The 13,953-nt window shown below is 43.6% G+C and overlaps 1 protein-coding gene across 16 annotated transcripts in view; it reads left to right on the top strand.

Moving 5' to 3' along the window:
• Positions 1-13,280, top strand: part of LOC139625543 (microtubule-associated protein 4) — a 118,541-nt gene extending 105,261 nt beyond the window's left edge. For 13 of the 16 annotated variants that reach the window (XM_071485605.1, XM_071485606.1, XM_071485612.1 and 10 more), the window contains 9 exons: positions 1,477-1,657; positions 1,880-1,942; positions 3,734-4,032; positions 5,145-5,201; positions 7,080-7,172; positions 8,116-8,197; positions 8,709-8,821; positions 12,439-12,631; positions 12,942-13,280. In XM_071485605.1, coding sequence (XP_071341706.1) covers positions 1,477-1,657; positions 1,880-1,942; positions 3,734-4,032; positions 5,145-5,201; positions 7,080-7,172; positions 8,116-8,197; positions 8,709-8,821; positions 12,439-12,631; positions 12,942-12,949 — 1,089 coding nt within the window. In that variant the 3' untranslated portion in view covers positions 12,950-13,280. The remainder of the gene's footprint in view (positions 1-1,476; positions 1,658-1,879; positions 1,943-3,733; positions 4,033-5,144; positions 5,202-7,079; positions 7,173-8,115; positions 8,198-8,708; positions 8,822-12,438; positions 12,632-12,941) is intronic. The other 3 variants (XM_071485604.1, XM_071485607.1, XM_071485610.1) reach the window with 3 other exon arrangements.
• The last annotated feature ends 673 nt before the right edge of the window (positions 13,281-13,953 follow it).

Here is a 13,953-nt window from a genome sequence, read left to right as displayed (position 1 = left end):
GGTTTGTTTGTTTTTGGACTCACAAAAATCTGCTCCGCCCTTGGTCAGAGAATTTGGCCATCTGGTGTCTGTGCCTGTTAGCGTGCACAGGCTCACAGTCGTGTATCAGAACTCCCTCATGAGTGCAGTTTTAAGGTCGGCAAGGATACAAGCTGTATATGAAGGAAGTCCATGCTGGGGATGTAAGAAAACAAAAGCTGTTGCCCCTCTGACACAGAGGGAGTCAGAAACACGCAGCAGTGTAATTCCTCTAATGAACACTGACCCAACAGGAGCTGCTTTTGCTGCCACATAAAAATGTGCTGATATGGCCCGACTCAGAAAGAAAGAAATGGGAACCACTTCCTAATCAAGTGTCCTGTAGAATGGGTTCATAGGCTCCTGCTAGCTTTTCTAGCTTTTTAACAATCCAACAAGTCTGAAGTTATAAATGTTATTTAATCGTTAATAAACGGATCCTACAATAATCCAGCAGGTTTATGCTGGAGGAGGATAAATGGATTTTTCACAACCAGGTAAAGGTTGAAAGTTAGTTCATCCTTTTTCCTTGGAAATACAGTTGTAGTTGACAAAAATAATCTCATTACAAAGTCCATTAAGTCGGCATTCTGGAGCTTTCAGTGGTATCTTATGATCATCTTCAGCTTTGTGGTGAGATTGTTTTGTCAACTGCTGTTTTCAAGGTCAAGAATTAATTTTCACTCTAAATTTTTCAACCAACTTGGGTTAGAAGTCCTAATGACTGAAAGCTCTTACAACCTATAAAGAGTTTCTTATTAGATTTTAAGGCACATTTTGTTAACTTTTCCCCCCTGTAATGTAACTGCACTGTTAACAGTTCCGTTCCTGGAGGCCTTTTTATGTTGAACTCATCTAAACTAGGCTGAGGTTGTGTGGCTCCATTTTTTTTCAAATAATTTCTAAAACTGGACACTTGAGTTACTACATTCTGCTCGTTCATTGATCGGCCTGTGCCACTTCTTCCCACTTTGTGCCCCATCAGCCTTCTTCCCCCCTCTGTCGGTTGCCTCCTTAACTACAACTACTGTTACACCAGGGCCAACAGAATTAGCAGCCACTGTTTAGCCTCTCAGTGCCCAGGGCTGCAGTGTGACTCAGTTCAGCGAGGCCAGCTTGTTGCAGGATGGCTCAGCTGTATGTGGGGCGAAATATGCTGCTGAATGAAATGAGCAATCCTCGAGGAGCGCCTCGGCCTCTACATGTTATGTGCACCGGGGCAGAATCTTTGACCCGAATTTCACGGTGAAGTCATTGAACATTTGTCTGATCTGATGACAGCAGCCAGACATGCGGACATTATATTATGACCCACTATAGTGCTGCCAGCATTTGGTTTGTTGACAAACTGCACTGTTTTCCATTGATTTGTAGCTTTTAAAGCTGCTAACGTTACCATGTATTGATCGGCCTCTTAATTGACATCTCTCTTGTTTTTATGTGTCTCCCTCTCCTCAGTCAACCACAGAGAAGCGTCCTCCTGTGCCAAAGGCCAGCACTGCCACCTCAAATCAAACAGGCTCCACCGCTGCCACCAAAAATGGAACTGCTCCCACTGCAGCCAGTAAAACCACTACTTCAGTGCGCACGACAGCGACCGCTCGCACCACTGCCACCACTGCAGCCAAAAAGCCTCTGGGTATGGCAGATACGCGCACACACAGAGACACACAGATCAGGATTTTTATGTAGAGATTTGAAATGGTTTAGGATGAATTTGTACTGTATTACTAAAACAAACAGCAACAGGAAGACTTACAGTCTTGTAGATGATTGATGATTACCTCCAGTATTTCAAGAAGTTTTATTCGTACCTTTTGTCCTTTACAACACCTATAAACCCACCATCTGTGTATTTCAGCCTCTAAGACAGACAGCAAGCCAGGGGAGGAGAAGAAGCCCAGCACTCTGAGGACTTCTGCAGGTACTACAGCAGTGTTTCCCACACAAGCACATACCTGCAGGAAGAGTCAGATACAAAACGAAGCCAAATGAGAATTGAATTGGAAACAGTATGCAATATATGTATGTCATGTGACACATATATCAATAGATACGGTGGAGGTGAAAAGTAAATCGTTGGGTGAGCATCTCCATGGAAACCCAGTGTTAATGTTAAGTGATGTTGTGACAAATCATTAGAGCCTTCATTGAATCTACTGAGGCTTCTGACAGCTGACACCTTTAGAAAATAAATGGCAAGTACTTAATAAAGTCCCGTTGTTGAGGACTCTAACTAGTGACATTATTTCCAGCTGGTGTCGTTTGCTCTCTGCAAACATCTCTGTCTTCTTCCTTCTTCACTTCCTCTTCAGTAATCCTTTCCTCAGGTCTTCCCTCTTCTCTTTCTCTTCATACACAGCTCCAGCTTTTCACCTCCTGTCGACAGATTAGTTTACATTTTGGCAACAGGAGAGCTGTCAGCAGGAGTGTGACACTGTCCAACCATGACAATGCTGGTCCAGGCTCAGATAGAGAGTGAGGCTTTATTGCTGAAAGGCCCCAGAGAGTTAAAAACCTTCACCGCAGCAGTCTGTGGATTACCGTCCCCTTGCTGTTGACAGGAGTTTGCAGCTCCTGCTGATACAGCCTCGGGTTGTATAATCTGCCAGAGTTCATATGGCAAGTCAAATGACTCTTTAGAAACATGGAGGCGGGAGGATTGCTTCAATTAAACATGTCTTAACAGGAGCTGGAGATATCCCAAAGGCTCTCAGGGAGGATTGACAGCAGGACACGTGGTCCAGTGTGCTTCAGCACTCTAAAGAAAGAGCTGACATATCGCGAAATGTGTGTGGATTGACAGATTTCAATGTTGCACTGCCGCTGTGCTGAAGTCAGGGATGCTCAAATGTATTCACTTGTACAGGAGGAGATTTAAATAACTGCTTTGCTGCACTCAAAACAGTTTCCCTTACCAGGTTAAAGAATAAGGGCAGAGTTATTCTATTATTACAGACTATTATTTATTACAGAAAAAAAGCCAATTGTCCATTTGCAACTTGTGACATAATGAATTATTGAGTGTTGTCTTCAGTCAGCTACCTGAAGCTTATATGTGCTTATATAGGTGTATGTCTTCTTCAATGAGATGCTTTCATTGGTTTACCAGAGCAGTGTAGGGCTGTCAGCAAGATCCTAAAGAGCTGTGTAAGTTCAACATTAAAATAGGTCTGAATGTGAGAGGATGATCTCCAGAGCCCGGTTACTTCTCTCTCTCTCTCTCTCTGTATGTCTTGCTTTGAATATTTGTAGCTCTGTTTCACTCTCATTTCTGCCTTGTGTTTTCTGTTTTTTCTGGCGCTCTGACACTTGTCATTTATCTGTCAGGGTTGACAGTCAGTGACAGACAATGTGCTTGTGCTGTGTGGTTAGGCTTTAGGGCTACAGTGTGTGTGTGTGACAGAGAGTCCTTCTGAATACATAATGCCTTTGGGTTGCTTGGTGTTTGTGTGATGTAGCTATAGACATATGACACATATCATGGTTTAATCTACATAGTCCTTAACTCAAGTGAAGTGGAGGTTAAAGTATAAGGGTTTGTTCAGATTGAACACACAGATTTGACTGCTGCACAAATGCCAATGTGTGAATTACTGAGCTGTAAAGATGATGGTACACATATTTCTTTTTTAATTTAGAGAGAGCCGGGTTCGTTTTTTCTCACTATGAAACGCCACAAAACTCTGAATATCTCTCTCTTTCTCTCCCCCAGCCGACTCTACCAAGCCCAAGACCACCACCACCCGCAGCACTGGTTCTACCAACACTGCCCCTCGCACTCGAACAACAGCAGCCAAGCCGGCCACACCATCCTCCACCTCTGGCACAGTACCAGAGAAGAAGCCCCCGGTGCCCCGCGCCCCCCGGGCTGCTTCCTCAACCACAACTACTACCACAACCACCTCGAGGACCACAGCTCGCACCGGCACAGCACCGGCCCCCGACATCCGCAACGTGCGCTCTAAGATTGGCTCCACAGACAACATGAAGCACCAGCCTGGAGGAGGGAAGGTAGGTCCTACTGTGGCTCTGCAGCTTCAGACCTCCAGCTTGTATCTTCTGACCAGCTGCCTCTCCACTAACATGCTACTCTGGCTTCCTGTGGTTCTTCACTTACTCTGTTCTTCTCAAGTTCCTCCTGTATCTGTAGTGTTAGCATGTTAGCATAAAATACAACTCTATCACTGCGTTCACGTCAACAGCTGCAGTAGTGTACAGTTCTCACTTTCTTAATCTCCTTTCTTTTGGTTCTGTTGGTTTTCTTGGTTTCCACAGTTTTGGCATATCTCACTTCTGCTTGTTCCTTTACAACCGTTTCACTCCGTCTTCAAGCCGACAACCTTCATCGAACCTGTGTTGAAACATTTAAAGCATATGTCTGGGGAGAAATGGCAGAGGAAGCATGTGTCTAAGAAGGATTCCCTTGTCTTTCTCTCTTTTAGCTCTCATTTTATATATATATATCTTTTTCATCTGAGATGTGGGCAGTGATTCACACAGGGCCACAGAATTCAGTTATAATGATCTTTGTTTCGAGGATCTGCCTTTGACATTGTAATTCATTGATGCAAATTCCCAAACGAATCTGAGGTTAATAAAATTACCAAAAGCCTTCTACTCCTAACCTTGCCTGCTGTGCTCGGTTGGTAATCAAACCGTGCCTCTTAGACTTCTTTTTAGTGATCTCGCTACATTTTCTAGACTCAGGTTTTACCCAACCAGAATTATCCTTTCAGTCCTTCTCTCCCTCTTCTGTTTGTGCACCCAACCATTACCTACTCTCCTCCTTCCTGTTCCTCTGGATTTCACCTCCACCTCCTGCTTTTATTACTCTTTGCTCTGTCTCTTCATGTCTTGTTGCTCCTCAGTTCCTTCTTGCATCCTTGACCTCTTTTATCTCTCCTCGTTCTTTTGTTTTTCTCCATTCTGCATGTCGCTCTAATATTTCATCCTCATCTTTTCTCTCCTTCTCATCCTCTACTTTTGCCTCTATCCTTTCCTCTTACCTTAACCCCATTTTTCTCTTTCTAGTACACAATTCTTGGCACGTTCTCCTCCTCCTCTTCTCCTTGTGTGTTGTTATGAGGTGTTGTTGTTGACCCGGGGTGGGCTTGTCTCCCCAGGTGTCATCTGCCTCTCAGAACAGGGGTGTCGCCTCCAAAGAAACGAGCCAGGGCAAAGTGAGTTCCCTCCCCATCCCCCCGCACCATCACTACACTCTCCTTTTCCTTTATTATCCTCCTTTTCTCAGTCTTTTCCGTTCATACATATTTTGCAAATGTCTTTTTACCGCCTCTCGTATTTTTTGTTCGTTTTGATTTTGTTGAACTACTGGGGCCAAAATCCAGCCTGCGTTTTTCAAGCACATGAACACGATTTACTCTCCATGAAAGCAGACAGGTCTGTGGGGGAAAAAAAAGTTTCATATGAAAGGTAATTTGACTGTGATGAGGAAACCTGACCTCGTGATTAATTAATATCAAGGTCAGTGGCCATCTGGGAGAGGTTTAATTGCTTCAGTGAATTATTTGGGATGTGAAGCGGTGCCAGCAGTAGAGACCTGTAGCAGGTCTGTGTACAGCTCACACCAGCGGACTGTGGAGAATCCCTCGTCATATAATATAAATACCATCTGTGGTGTCAGCTCATGCTGTTGTTACTCACAGGCCATCCAGGTATTTACCACCTGCAGCCAAGTCACTGCAGAGACTTTGAGTCTCACAGCTGAGACAGATAAAATCAACATGATAAACACTGAGCACAACAGTATTCGTTGTAGTTGTATTAGTTATACTTTTGTGGCAATGCTGTGTAAATTTAACTGCAACCATAATAAAACTAACAACAGACGAAAGTTTATGGCTGATTGAAAACAAGCAAAACAAAGATTTTTTTTTTAATTACCTGGGAAAATAGTTGTATTGAGAGGGGTTTGTCTCTTCCTAGTGTTTTATTGATACACATTCCCAAAATATGTTGATATGGAGATGTGTCGACAGTTGCATGGTAGGAATATGATTGTTGCAATAAAGTTAGGATAAGGGTGTCCTGCGAGGTAGTAAACAGCAAGTAGCATTGTGTTACTGTAATGTCAATCAGCAAATCCACACACACACACACACACACACACACACACACACACACACACACACACACACACACACGAGGGAGTCCCTTGCATGGGGGTACCTGGTTGGTACAAGCAGAAACGAACCTACCTACTACTGCAGAAACTCAGTCAGGTTCAGTCCCCCAGAGGTGATGCTTCACCATCAAACAGGTGGTGCTCACTTTGTGGGAAACCAGTGAGGGATTACGTTCTTGTCCCTGCTGTAATGACCTTTCCTGTGTGAGATGGGCTGTGGTCCACTGCTGACAAATCTGTCAGTGTGTGTGTGTTTTATACGTTTTTTTTTTCACCATGTTTGTAACAATTCATTTGGGTACAACTCCTTGTGTGTTCGTTTTGGCCTGGCAGCTCTAACCTGTCATAATCCAGATAATGTTGTCTCTGTCAGCCATCGATCTGTGTTTCGTTAAAGTGTGCTAATAAACATGTACAGCGTCGCCATGAAACACGTTTTCAGAGACTCCACTGTATTAACCTGAGCAGGGTCACATGTTTATATGTTGTGTTGTGTGTTGTGCATGTGTGTACTTCATAGAATAGGTTCTGTGAGGCCTTCTGTTTTCCTTTTCTCCAGACTTACAGCAGTATTTGGATGGATCTTTTAGTCCTTATCAGTTACACAAGCGATATTTATCATTTCAGGCGTCTTAACTACCCAACAGTTTACAGCAAGCACACCTAAAATAGTTCAAACATTTGTAGCCATTTTGCCCAGGTGAACCTTGCTCCCTCCCTCTGTCCTTTCTTTTCTAACCCTACCTGTGATGGTGACTTCTCCTCTACTCTCTCCTTTTTATTCTCCTCTCTTTTGTTCCTGTCTTCTCCTCTTTTCTTATCTCCTTTCACTTCCTCTCATGTCGTCCCCGTCCCGTCCCCCGCCCTCCTCTGCTCTCCTTTCCCCTCTTGCTGCTATGCTGTGTCCATGTAGGTTCAGATAGTCACCAAAAAGCTGGACTTCAGCCACGTCACGTCACGCTTGGGCTCCAAGGAAAATATGAAGCATGTTCCTGGTGGAGGGAATGTAAGTACTGTCTGGCCCACGACCAGAGCTCATACGCAATGGCCAATTCGACTCAATTAAAACTAGGAAGAACAACAGAGCTGAGGTGAAACATTGTATGAGTCCGCAGTCCTTTTAAGTGCCAGCCATGAAATATCAGACTTAAAAAGATCCAAGGCTTTCTCCCTGAGTCAAGCTGCTCACGGCCGCCATCACAAAATGCTGCTCTTGGAATTCGACGTCTGAGTTGCGAGTTAGTGGACAGCATGCTAGCAAGCCTAACGCGCCAGCCTCTACCCACAACCTGCTTCACAGCCCCTTGCTTCCTTAAACTCTTCCTGTGTTGTCCTGCCCTGTCACTAACTTACTAAACACCAGTCAAGCAAACAAACACCACAGGCCTCTGATTGGCCGGTTCTGTGCGGACAGCATCACCACAGAGAGGTGAATTGGGGATTTCTGGTTTCTCTGAAATGACACCGTCCTGTCCTGAGCTTCTTCTTTTGGTGTCTGAATCTTTACCCTGCCATCTTTACAGCTCATCTACGAAATGATTTCACTGCAGTAAGGTCCTGTAATGTAACTGTGATGAGACTGTTTACTTCAATAATGGCAGGCTTGACGCATGTGTTTCCTGATGACCAGATCTGACTGTCTAAAGCTCAGCAGTTCATCATAATGGAAGCAACATGATTTTGAAGTTGCAACTTGATGTTTGTCTCTATCAGTGGGTTTATTGTCACATACAGTATGGAGGAAGTGGGAAGAAACGGTTCCTTGTCTTTTATGATCACCTCTAATCCTCTGATGGTGATAATTCAAGGTTAAAATGGAACTTAAAAATAAATATGTTTAAGAAATGAAATGAAATCTATCATGGGACACTTACGCCAGAGCTTCTTTTAACCGCTGACCCCACCTTGTTTAACACTGTTGGTAAAAAAGCTTGTGTGACATTTGACAGGTGCAGATCCTCAACAAGAAGGTGGATTTGAGTAAGGTGACGTCAAAGTGCGGCTCCAAGGACAACATCAAGCACAAGCCTGGTGAGCTGGGACATATTGTTGTGACGCTAGTGTATTCTATATACACTCAGTCTCCAAGTTATTGGGTAAACCTAACTAAACCTAATTCATTTCCATAAATCAACGCCACCATTCATGAAGGTCCTAATGTTCAGTTTCAGCTAAAACTGTTTCAGAGACGTGTTGATACAACTTTATGGTTGTTTCGGAGGCTGCAGTTTGTGGTGCTGTTGAACTGTATTGGTGAGATCAGCTATACTGATCCTAACTCATTAATATAAATGATGGAATTTATATTGACCATATTAGTTTTACCCTTTTGTTGGTAGATCCATATGTATAGTATATATAAGATGACTACAACATTCCATTTACATCTGAAAAGATGTCACTTAATGTTTGGTTTATTCAACATTTATAATGATATGTAAGAACAGAAGATTTTCTATTTCTCGGCTTGACATGAAGAACTGGACACATGCAGTGTCAGCTTGTGTACGATCATCAGACTGATTACCCGTATGTGCCGCAGGTGGCGGGGACGTGAAGATCGAGTCCCACAAAGTGAACTTTAGGGAAAAGGCTCAGTCCAAAGTGGGCTCCATGGACAATGTGAGCCATTCACCTGGTGGAGGAAACATCAAGGTGAGATGATCACACATGAAGCAGGGCACTTTCAGAAACTGAGATACGGTCAGATATTTCTTTAAGGTCACAGCTCGTCACAATGAAGATGCTTCAGGTTCCACTGAACATTAGCGCATGAGAATTCAGATACTTTTCCTAGAAATAGTCATTATGGAGCTGTGTGAGCCGTGTCCAATGCTAACTGCAGTTTACTGATAGTGGCACCTACTTGAGTTAGTCATGATGATCTAGTTTCTGATTGTGGGTTGATGTATACAATACTTCTACAATGGTTGCTTGTATGTTGATGTAAAAGCTACAGTATTTTTGTAAAACTATTGTATATTCATGGATCCCCAAGCCCGAAAGGAAGCAGCTCTTGTTTTTAATAATGTAATAGATCAAGTTAACTTAAAGCCCCTGAAAACTTGGCCTCAAATATTAAGGTCTTCTCTATAACATTAAATATTCAGGTCTAAATGAGCTAATAAGTTAAAAAAAAAAAAAAAAAAAAGATCCTAAGGTATTATTTATGAAGTGTTTAATGCTCATAGACTCAGCTAATCTGCTTCAAAACAGTATGAGAAGATCACAGAAAAACACAGAATAGTCTGGAATAAAATAAAATAAGATAACAAGTAATGATACATAATAATTTATGGGCCTCTAATACTGGGTGAAAATAACTGAGCTTCTGTGGTTAAAGTTCTCATACTGCTGCAGTGATGTAGAGAGTATGCTCACGGTGTGGCCAGTACACTCTGACATCACTGTAGGTGTGGTTTCAGGCTACTTCAAGTGTAAGAATCTTGATAAACTTGTACAAAGGAAAGTGAAACCCTGCGACCCAGCTTGAGGTCAAGTTACTATTGAACTAATAATCTGCGCAAGAGTGAATCAGTATTATGAATTCAGGTTTTTGAAAGGTGTTCATGTTATGCTGTTACACCTTCTCTATCACTTCACCATCTATAATGTACTGTCTGCAAATCCTAATTGCAATCAGAGTGTAACTTCATTCATTGTCCACAGACTTTGTGCAGCACCATATCTCAGGAAAGGGTCCAAACTGCAGAAAAAAAGGCTTTTCTTAGACTGATGCTTTTGATTTCTTTCATTAACCTGTGCAACCCTGTTGGACTGGTCATTAGACGATGGTTGTCTGAAGGACACTGCTGCAGACTCAGTTCCTTCCTCCACCATGTGTCTGCATGTTGATATATAAAAATGTCTCAGATACACTGTGAGGAGGAAAACGTTTCAGGCTTGTCATGCTTGTCTCGTTCCACCACTGAGTTCATAATGACACCAAAAAGATCCTGAGTGGCTTCAAGCTACGGTCACGGATGATGTTGACAGCCTGTCATAAGCCATCTGCAGCGACCTGAAACATGTCAAACCCTCCACCCTGCAACCGGCCTTATTTCTCCTGACTGTTTGTCCTTCTGTTGCGAAATAGTCTGGATTCTCCAACTCAGCGGTGTCCAACACATGTGGAGGTTTAAGTTCCTTAACCAGGGGCTGGGTCATTGTGTGGAATGGGCTTGCGAACTTGCGAAAAAAAAGGAAAAAAAAAATTGGCAAATTTGCACATCGATCAGATATGATGTCACCTGTCCCCTCAGCCTACGGCAGTCCATCTGTGTTTTCGTGATCACATCCTTCACTCACATCCTCATCCTCACACACTGTTTTGCACACCCCGTCATCATCTGCACCCTTCAACTTAGTGAAGCAGCATCATAGGAACAAGTAAAAATAGCTTTCACATAACAACAACCTGTCTGAGAGAGCTTTTTTTTTACAAAGAGCTTTTTGAGGAGTGTTAACTGATGTCTATTTTTAAAATGATCTGCTGCAGAGCTTTGGAACGTGTTCTCTTTAGGCCAACAAAAAAACAGTTATTCTTCCACTTTTATTTGTGGTTTTGTTGAAAAGATATACAGTGCTACCCTGCAGACAGTGTCTCATGCTTTTATTCGGCTGTGAAGGCTTGAAGAAAGACAATGTCCCCCACCCTGCCTCTCCACTGATAGGTGGTCATATATGTAAAGCAGTGGGGCTTTTTATTCCATTTCCAGTCCCATGAAAAGACTAAAACCAACAATGACTGTATCCCACTAACAAGTACTGTGTGTGAATCCAAAGACTGCTATATCATATACCTGTGTGCCATAGAGCTCCACTGTTGCCCAGAGCTAACACTGAACCTCACTCTTGCACTGGGTGACATTTTCATTCATTACCATGAACACACTTCATTATTTTGACTTAATCTCACACACATTGTCCTGCTGCTAGAAATTCTCACTGGAGAACCAAACGTGGATTCATATAACAAATCATCAATTTCCTCCTGTCTGAGTGACATTTGATAAAAACTACAGTGGCCAGCTGTTTTAAGGTTCTACTGAGTCCTTTTAAAGGTCCCACATTTTACACTTTTCTGGTCTTTTATTTGAAGGGATGATATCTTTAAGAAGATACATTTATGGTTTTAAGTAGCTGTGGTAGCAGCAGGTCAGATCAGATCATTGGCTGTTTTCTGAGTGATTGAATAAAACACAGCAGATTTCAGGTAAATACTGAGAGGAACCAAATCCTGCAAGGTTGGATGGTGGGTCCAGGTGGGCGGGGCTTGGGGCATGGCTGAGGGCAGTGACTGCTTCGTTGTGACATCACAAAGTTACGGAAATCCTGATGGCTCATTTTAAGGCTCAGTTTCTGAATACTTTCAGAGTATTAGCATAGAACCTAGATTGGCTTTATAATCGAAACAGACATGGACATCTACCTTTATACAAAAATTAATGTCTTCCTTCAGTAGAAGGTTGTGGTTGAGTACCTCAGACAGGGCAGGGAAGGTGATAAGGACTGGTTTATGGAGAAACACATTCTTGGTTTGGATCTTTTCATGGGATTTGTTGATAGTAAGAAAATATATAAAACCATATTTCATCAGCCTTGTCCTTTAGGCCTGCCGGATGAATCCACTGACTGAGAAAGGGGTGTTCATATATAGTTTGTTGAACTGTGCGTAAACTTTAAAGCCATTCAGGTCTCTTTGACTGTGTACTTACCTGGTTTCACCTGGGTTTTGTTCTGATATGTTCTGACATTTGCTTTTTTTCAGTTTCTAGATGTATCAGAGCTTGATGTCATTTTATGTTTCATTCCTCTAATGTAGAATAACAGAATTCAAGCATTTTTATTGCTATATGAGATCATACAGAAGAGTCTGCAGTTCAGAAAACCATTTCTCCACATTTTGCACTGTGCATCTGCCTTTTTCTTATGTGATGTGCTTGACTCTGCAGTTTCTTTTCTATCATTGCATTCATTAGGCATGTTAAGTTATTCAGTTGGTATGCTTTATATATATATATATGTTATTATTACTTTTTTTTCACAATTCCATCTTTCCCCACCCGAGCCTGGCTCCAGATCTTTGAAGGTTTTTACAGACATGTGCCTTGCAAGCACGAAACTGTTTCCTGAAATGTTTGTAAATTACCCTAGACACAGCTAAATCCTGACTTTCACAAAAGACAGTAGAACTGTAGTTATACAGATTTGGAGCCAGGTTGTTCCATCCCCATCCCCACCAATTGACATGCCCTGCTATGTGTTTCTAGGCTGAGGGGGCCCAGGAGACAACAGAGGGGAATGGGACTCCCCTGAGTGGCACCCCGGCCCCAGCCCCAGGCTCCGAGCCAGGGCAGGCTGGGAGCCCCACTGCCCAGGAGAATGGGCTGAAGGACGGGGCTCCCTGTGATAGTGAGAGCCTCCGGGAGCCCCAGGCTCTGGACTCAAGCATCCCAGAGACAAGTAAGTTTGTGTGTGTGCCAGCCTCATCTACTGTCAGTTTAGGATTTGATTCCCGGGAAGAGATGCACAGGGAAAAGCCAGTGATACCCAGCAATTTCCTGAACATCTGAAGCAGTATGCTTTGGAATAAATGTACTAACAATGTGTGGGTGTTTCACTGTTTTTCTCCTTAACGGAGATAAAATTGATCATCATGATGTCTTTGTGGCTGCAGTGTGAATCTCTGTCTCTGTTTGTACTGTATTCATCATGTCGTCTGCAGTCCAAAGCCCCTGATCACACCATCATCTTTTGACTTCTTATCTTGCAGGCATCTAATTCTGCTATCCCTCTGTCCTCCTCATCTCAACCCCCCCAACGACACCACCTCCTCCCTGTCCCCATCGTCTCCTGTCTGTATTTTTTCTTTCTCCCTTATCCTTATCCCCTCCCCTCTCCCCCCGTCTCCCCTTTTCGACCTTTCTGCTGCAGATTGAGTCTTTCAAGCTCAACTTCCGCGAGAATGCTCGCTCTCGCACGGACCATGGCGCCGACATCGTCACCTGGCCAGCCCCCCAGGACAACAACAGACCCCACCCACACGGTTCCTCCTATTCTCTGCACCACCACCAAAACCACCACCCGGCTCCTCGCAGTGTCTCCCTCTATGAATCGTTGGCTTCTGCAGGCTCTGACAGCTCCCCCTCTGCCCCCTCCTTGCTGCATCTTCAGGTGGAGGTCCAGGGGGACAGCAGCAGCTCTTCAGTGGGATCTTGACCTTTTTCGCCCCCCATCAATCTCTGAAAACCCCCTCTCATCTTAAATCTGTTATTGCAAAGTTTTGACTTATCTAATAGTTCTGCCACTCTAGTATCAACTACATGCCTCCTCCGTCACATCTGAGCTCATCATCATGCACCATCACTGTCATCGTTGCCGCCCCCACCCTCCTGTATTTGGCTGAAGTGACTGTATGGACTAAGCTTAGGCCTTGGTGGGAATCTGTCTGAAGGGAAATGAGAGGACGGCAAGGTTTCCTCACCTTCTTAAAGCCTCCTGACCTGGAATCATCCTCTTTACCCACAGCCTGGTGGTGGACTCTGCTCTCTCTGACCCTGCATCACCTCTCCTCCCACACCCCCCAAACAATCACTTTATTTGTCACCTGAGCAGCATGGAAACCCTTTCGGACTCACCCATGGCTTCTGTCAAACACATACAGTAGCTTCTCTTTTCCTTGTGACTGTAGGGGCTGTTCCTTCCTGGTAACCATTCACTCTCTGCTTCAGTAACATCATAGTGATTCATTGTTCATCTTCATCATCGCTTCCTCTCTCGTCACC

The sequence above is a fragment of the Trachinotus anak genome, unplaced genomic scaffold (genome assembly GCF_046630095.1).
Source record: "Trachinotus anak isolate AG129_WGS33_773 ecotype Australia unplaced genomic scaffold, CSIRO_AGI_Tana_v1 ptg000009l, whole genome shotgun sequence".
NCBI classification, from domain to species: domain Eukaryota; kingdom Metazoa; phylum Chordata; class Actinopteri; order Carangiformes; family Carangidae; genus Trachinotus; species Trachinotus anak.
The sequence above is the reverse complement of the archived record's forward strand: the minus strand, read 5'-3'. Positions and strand labels throughout refer to the sequence as shown.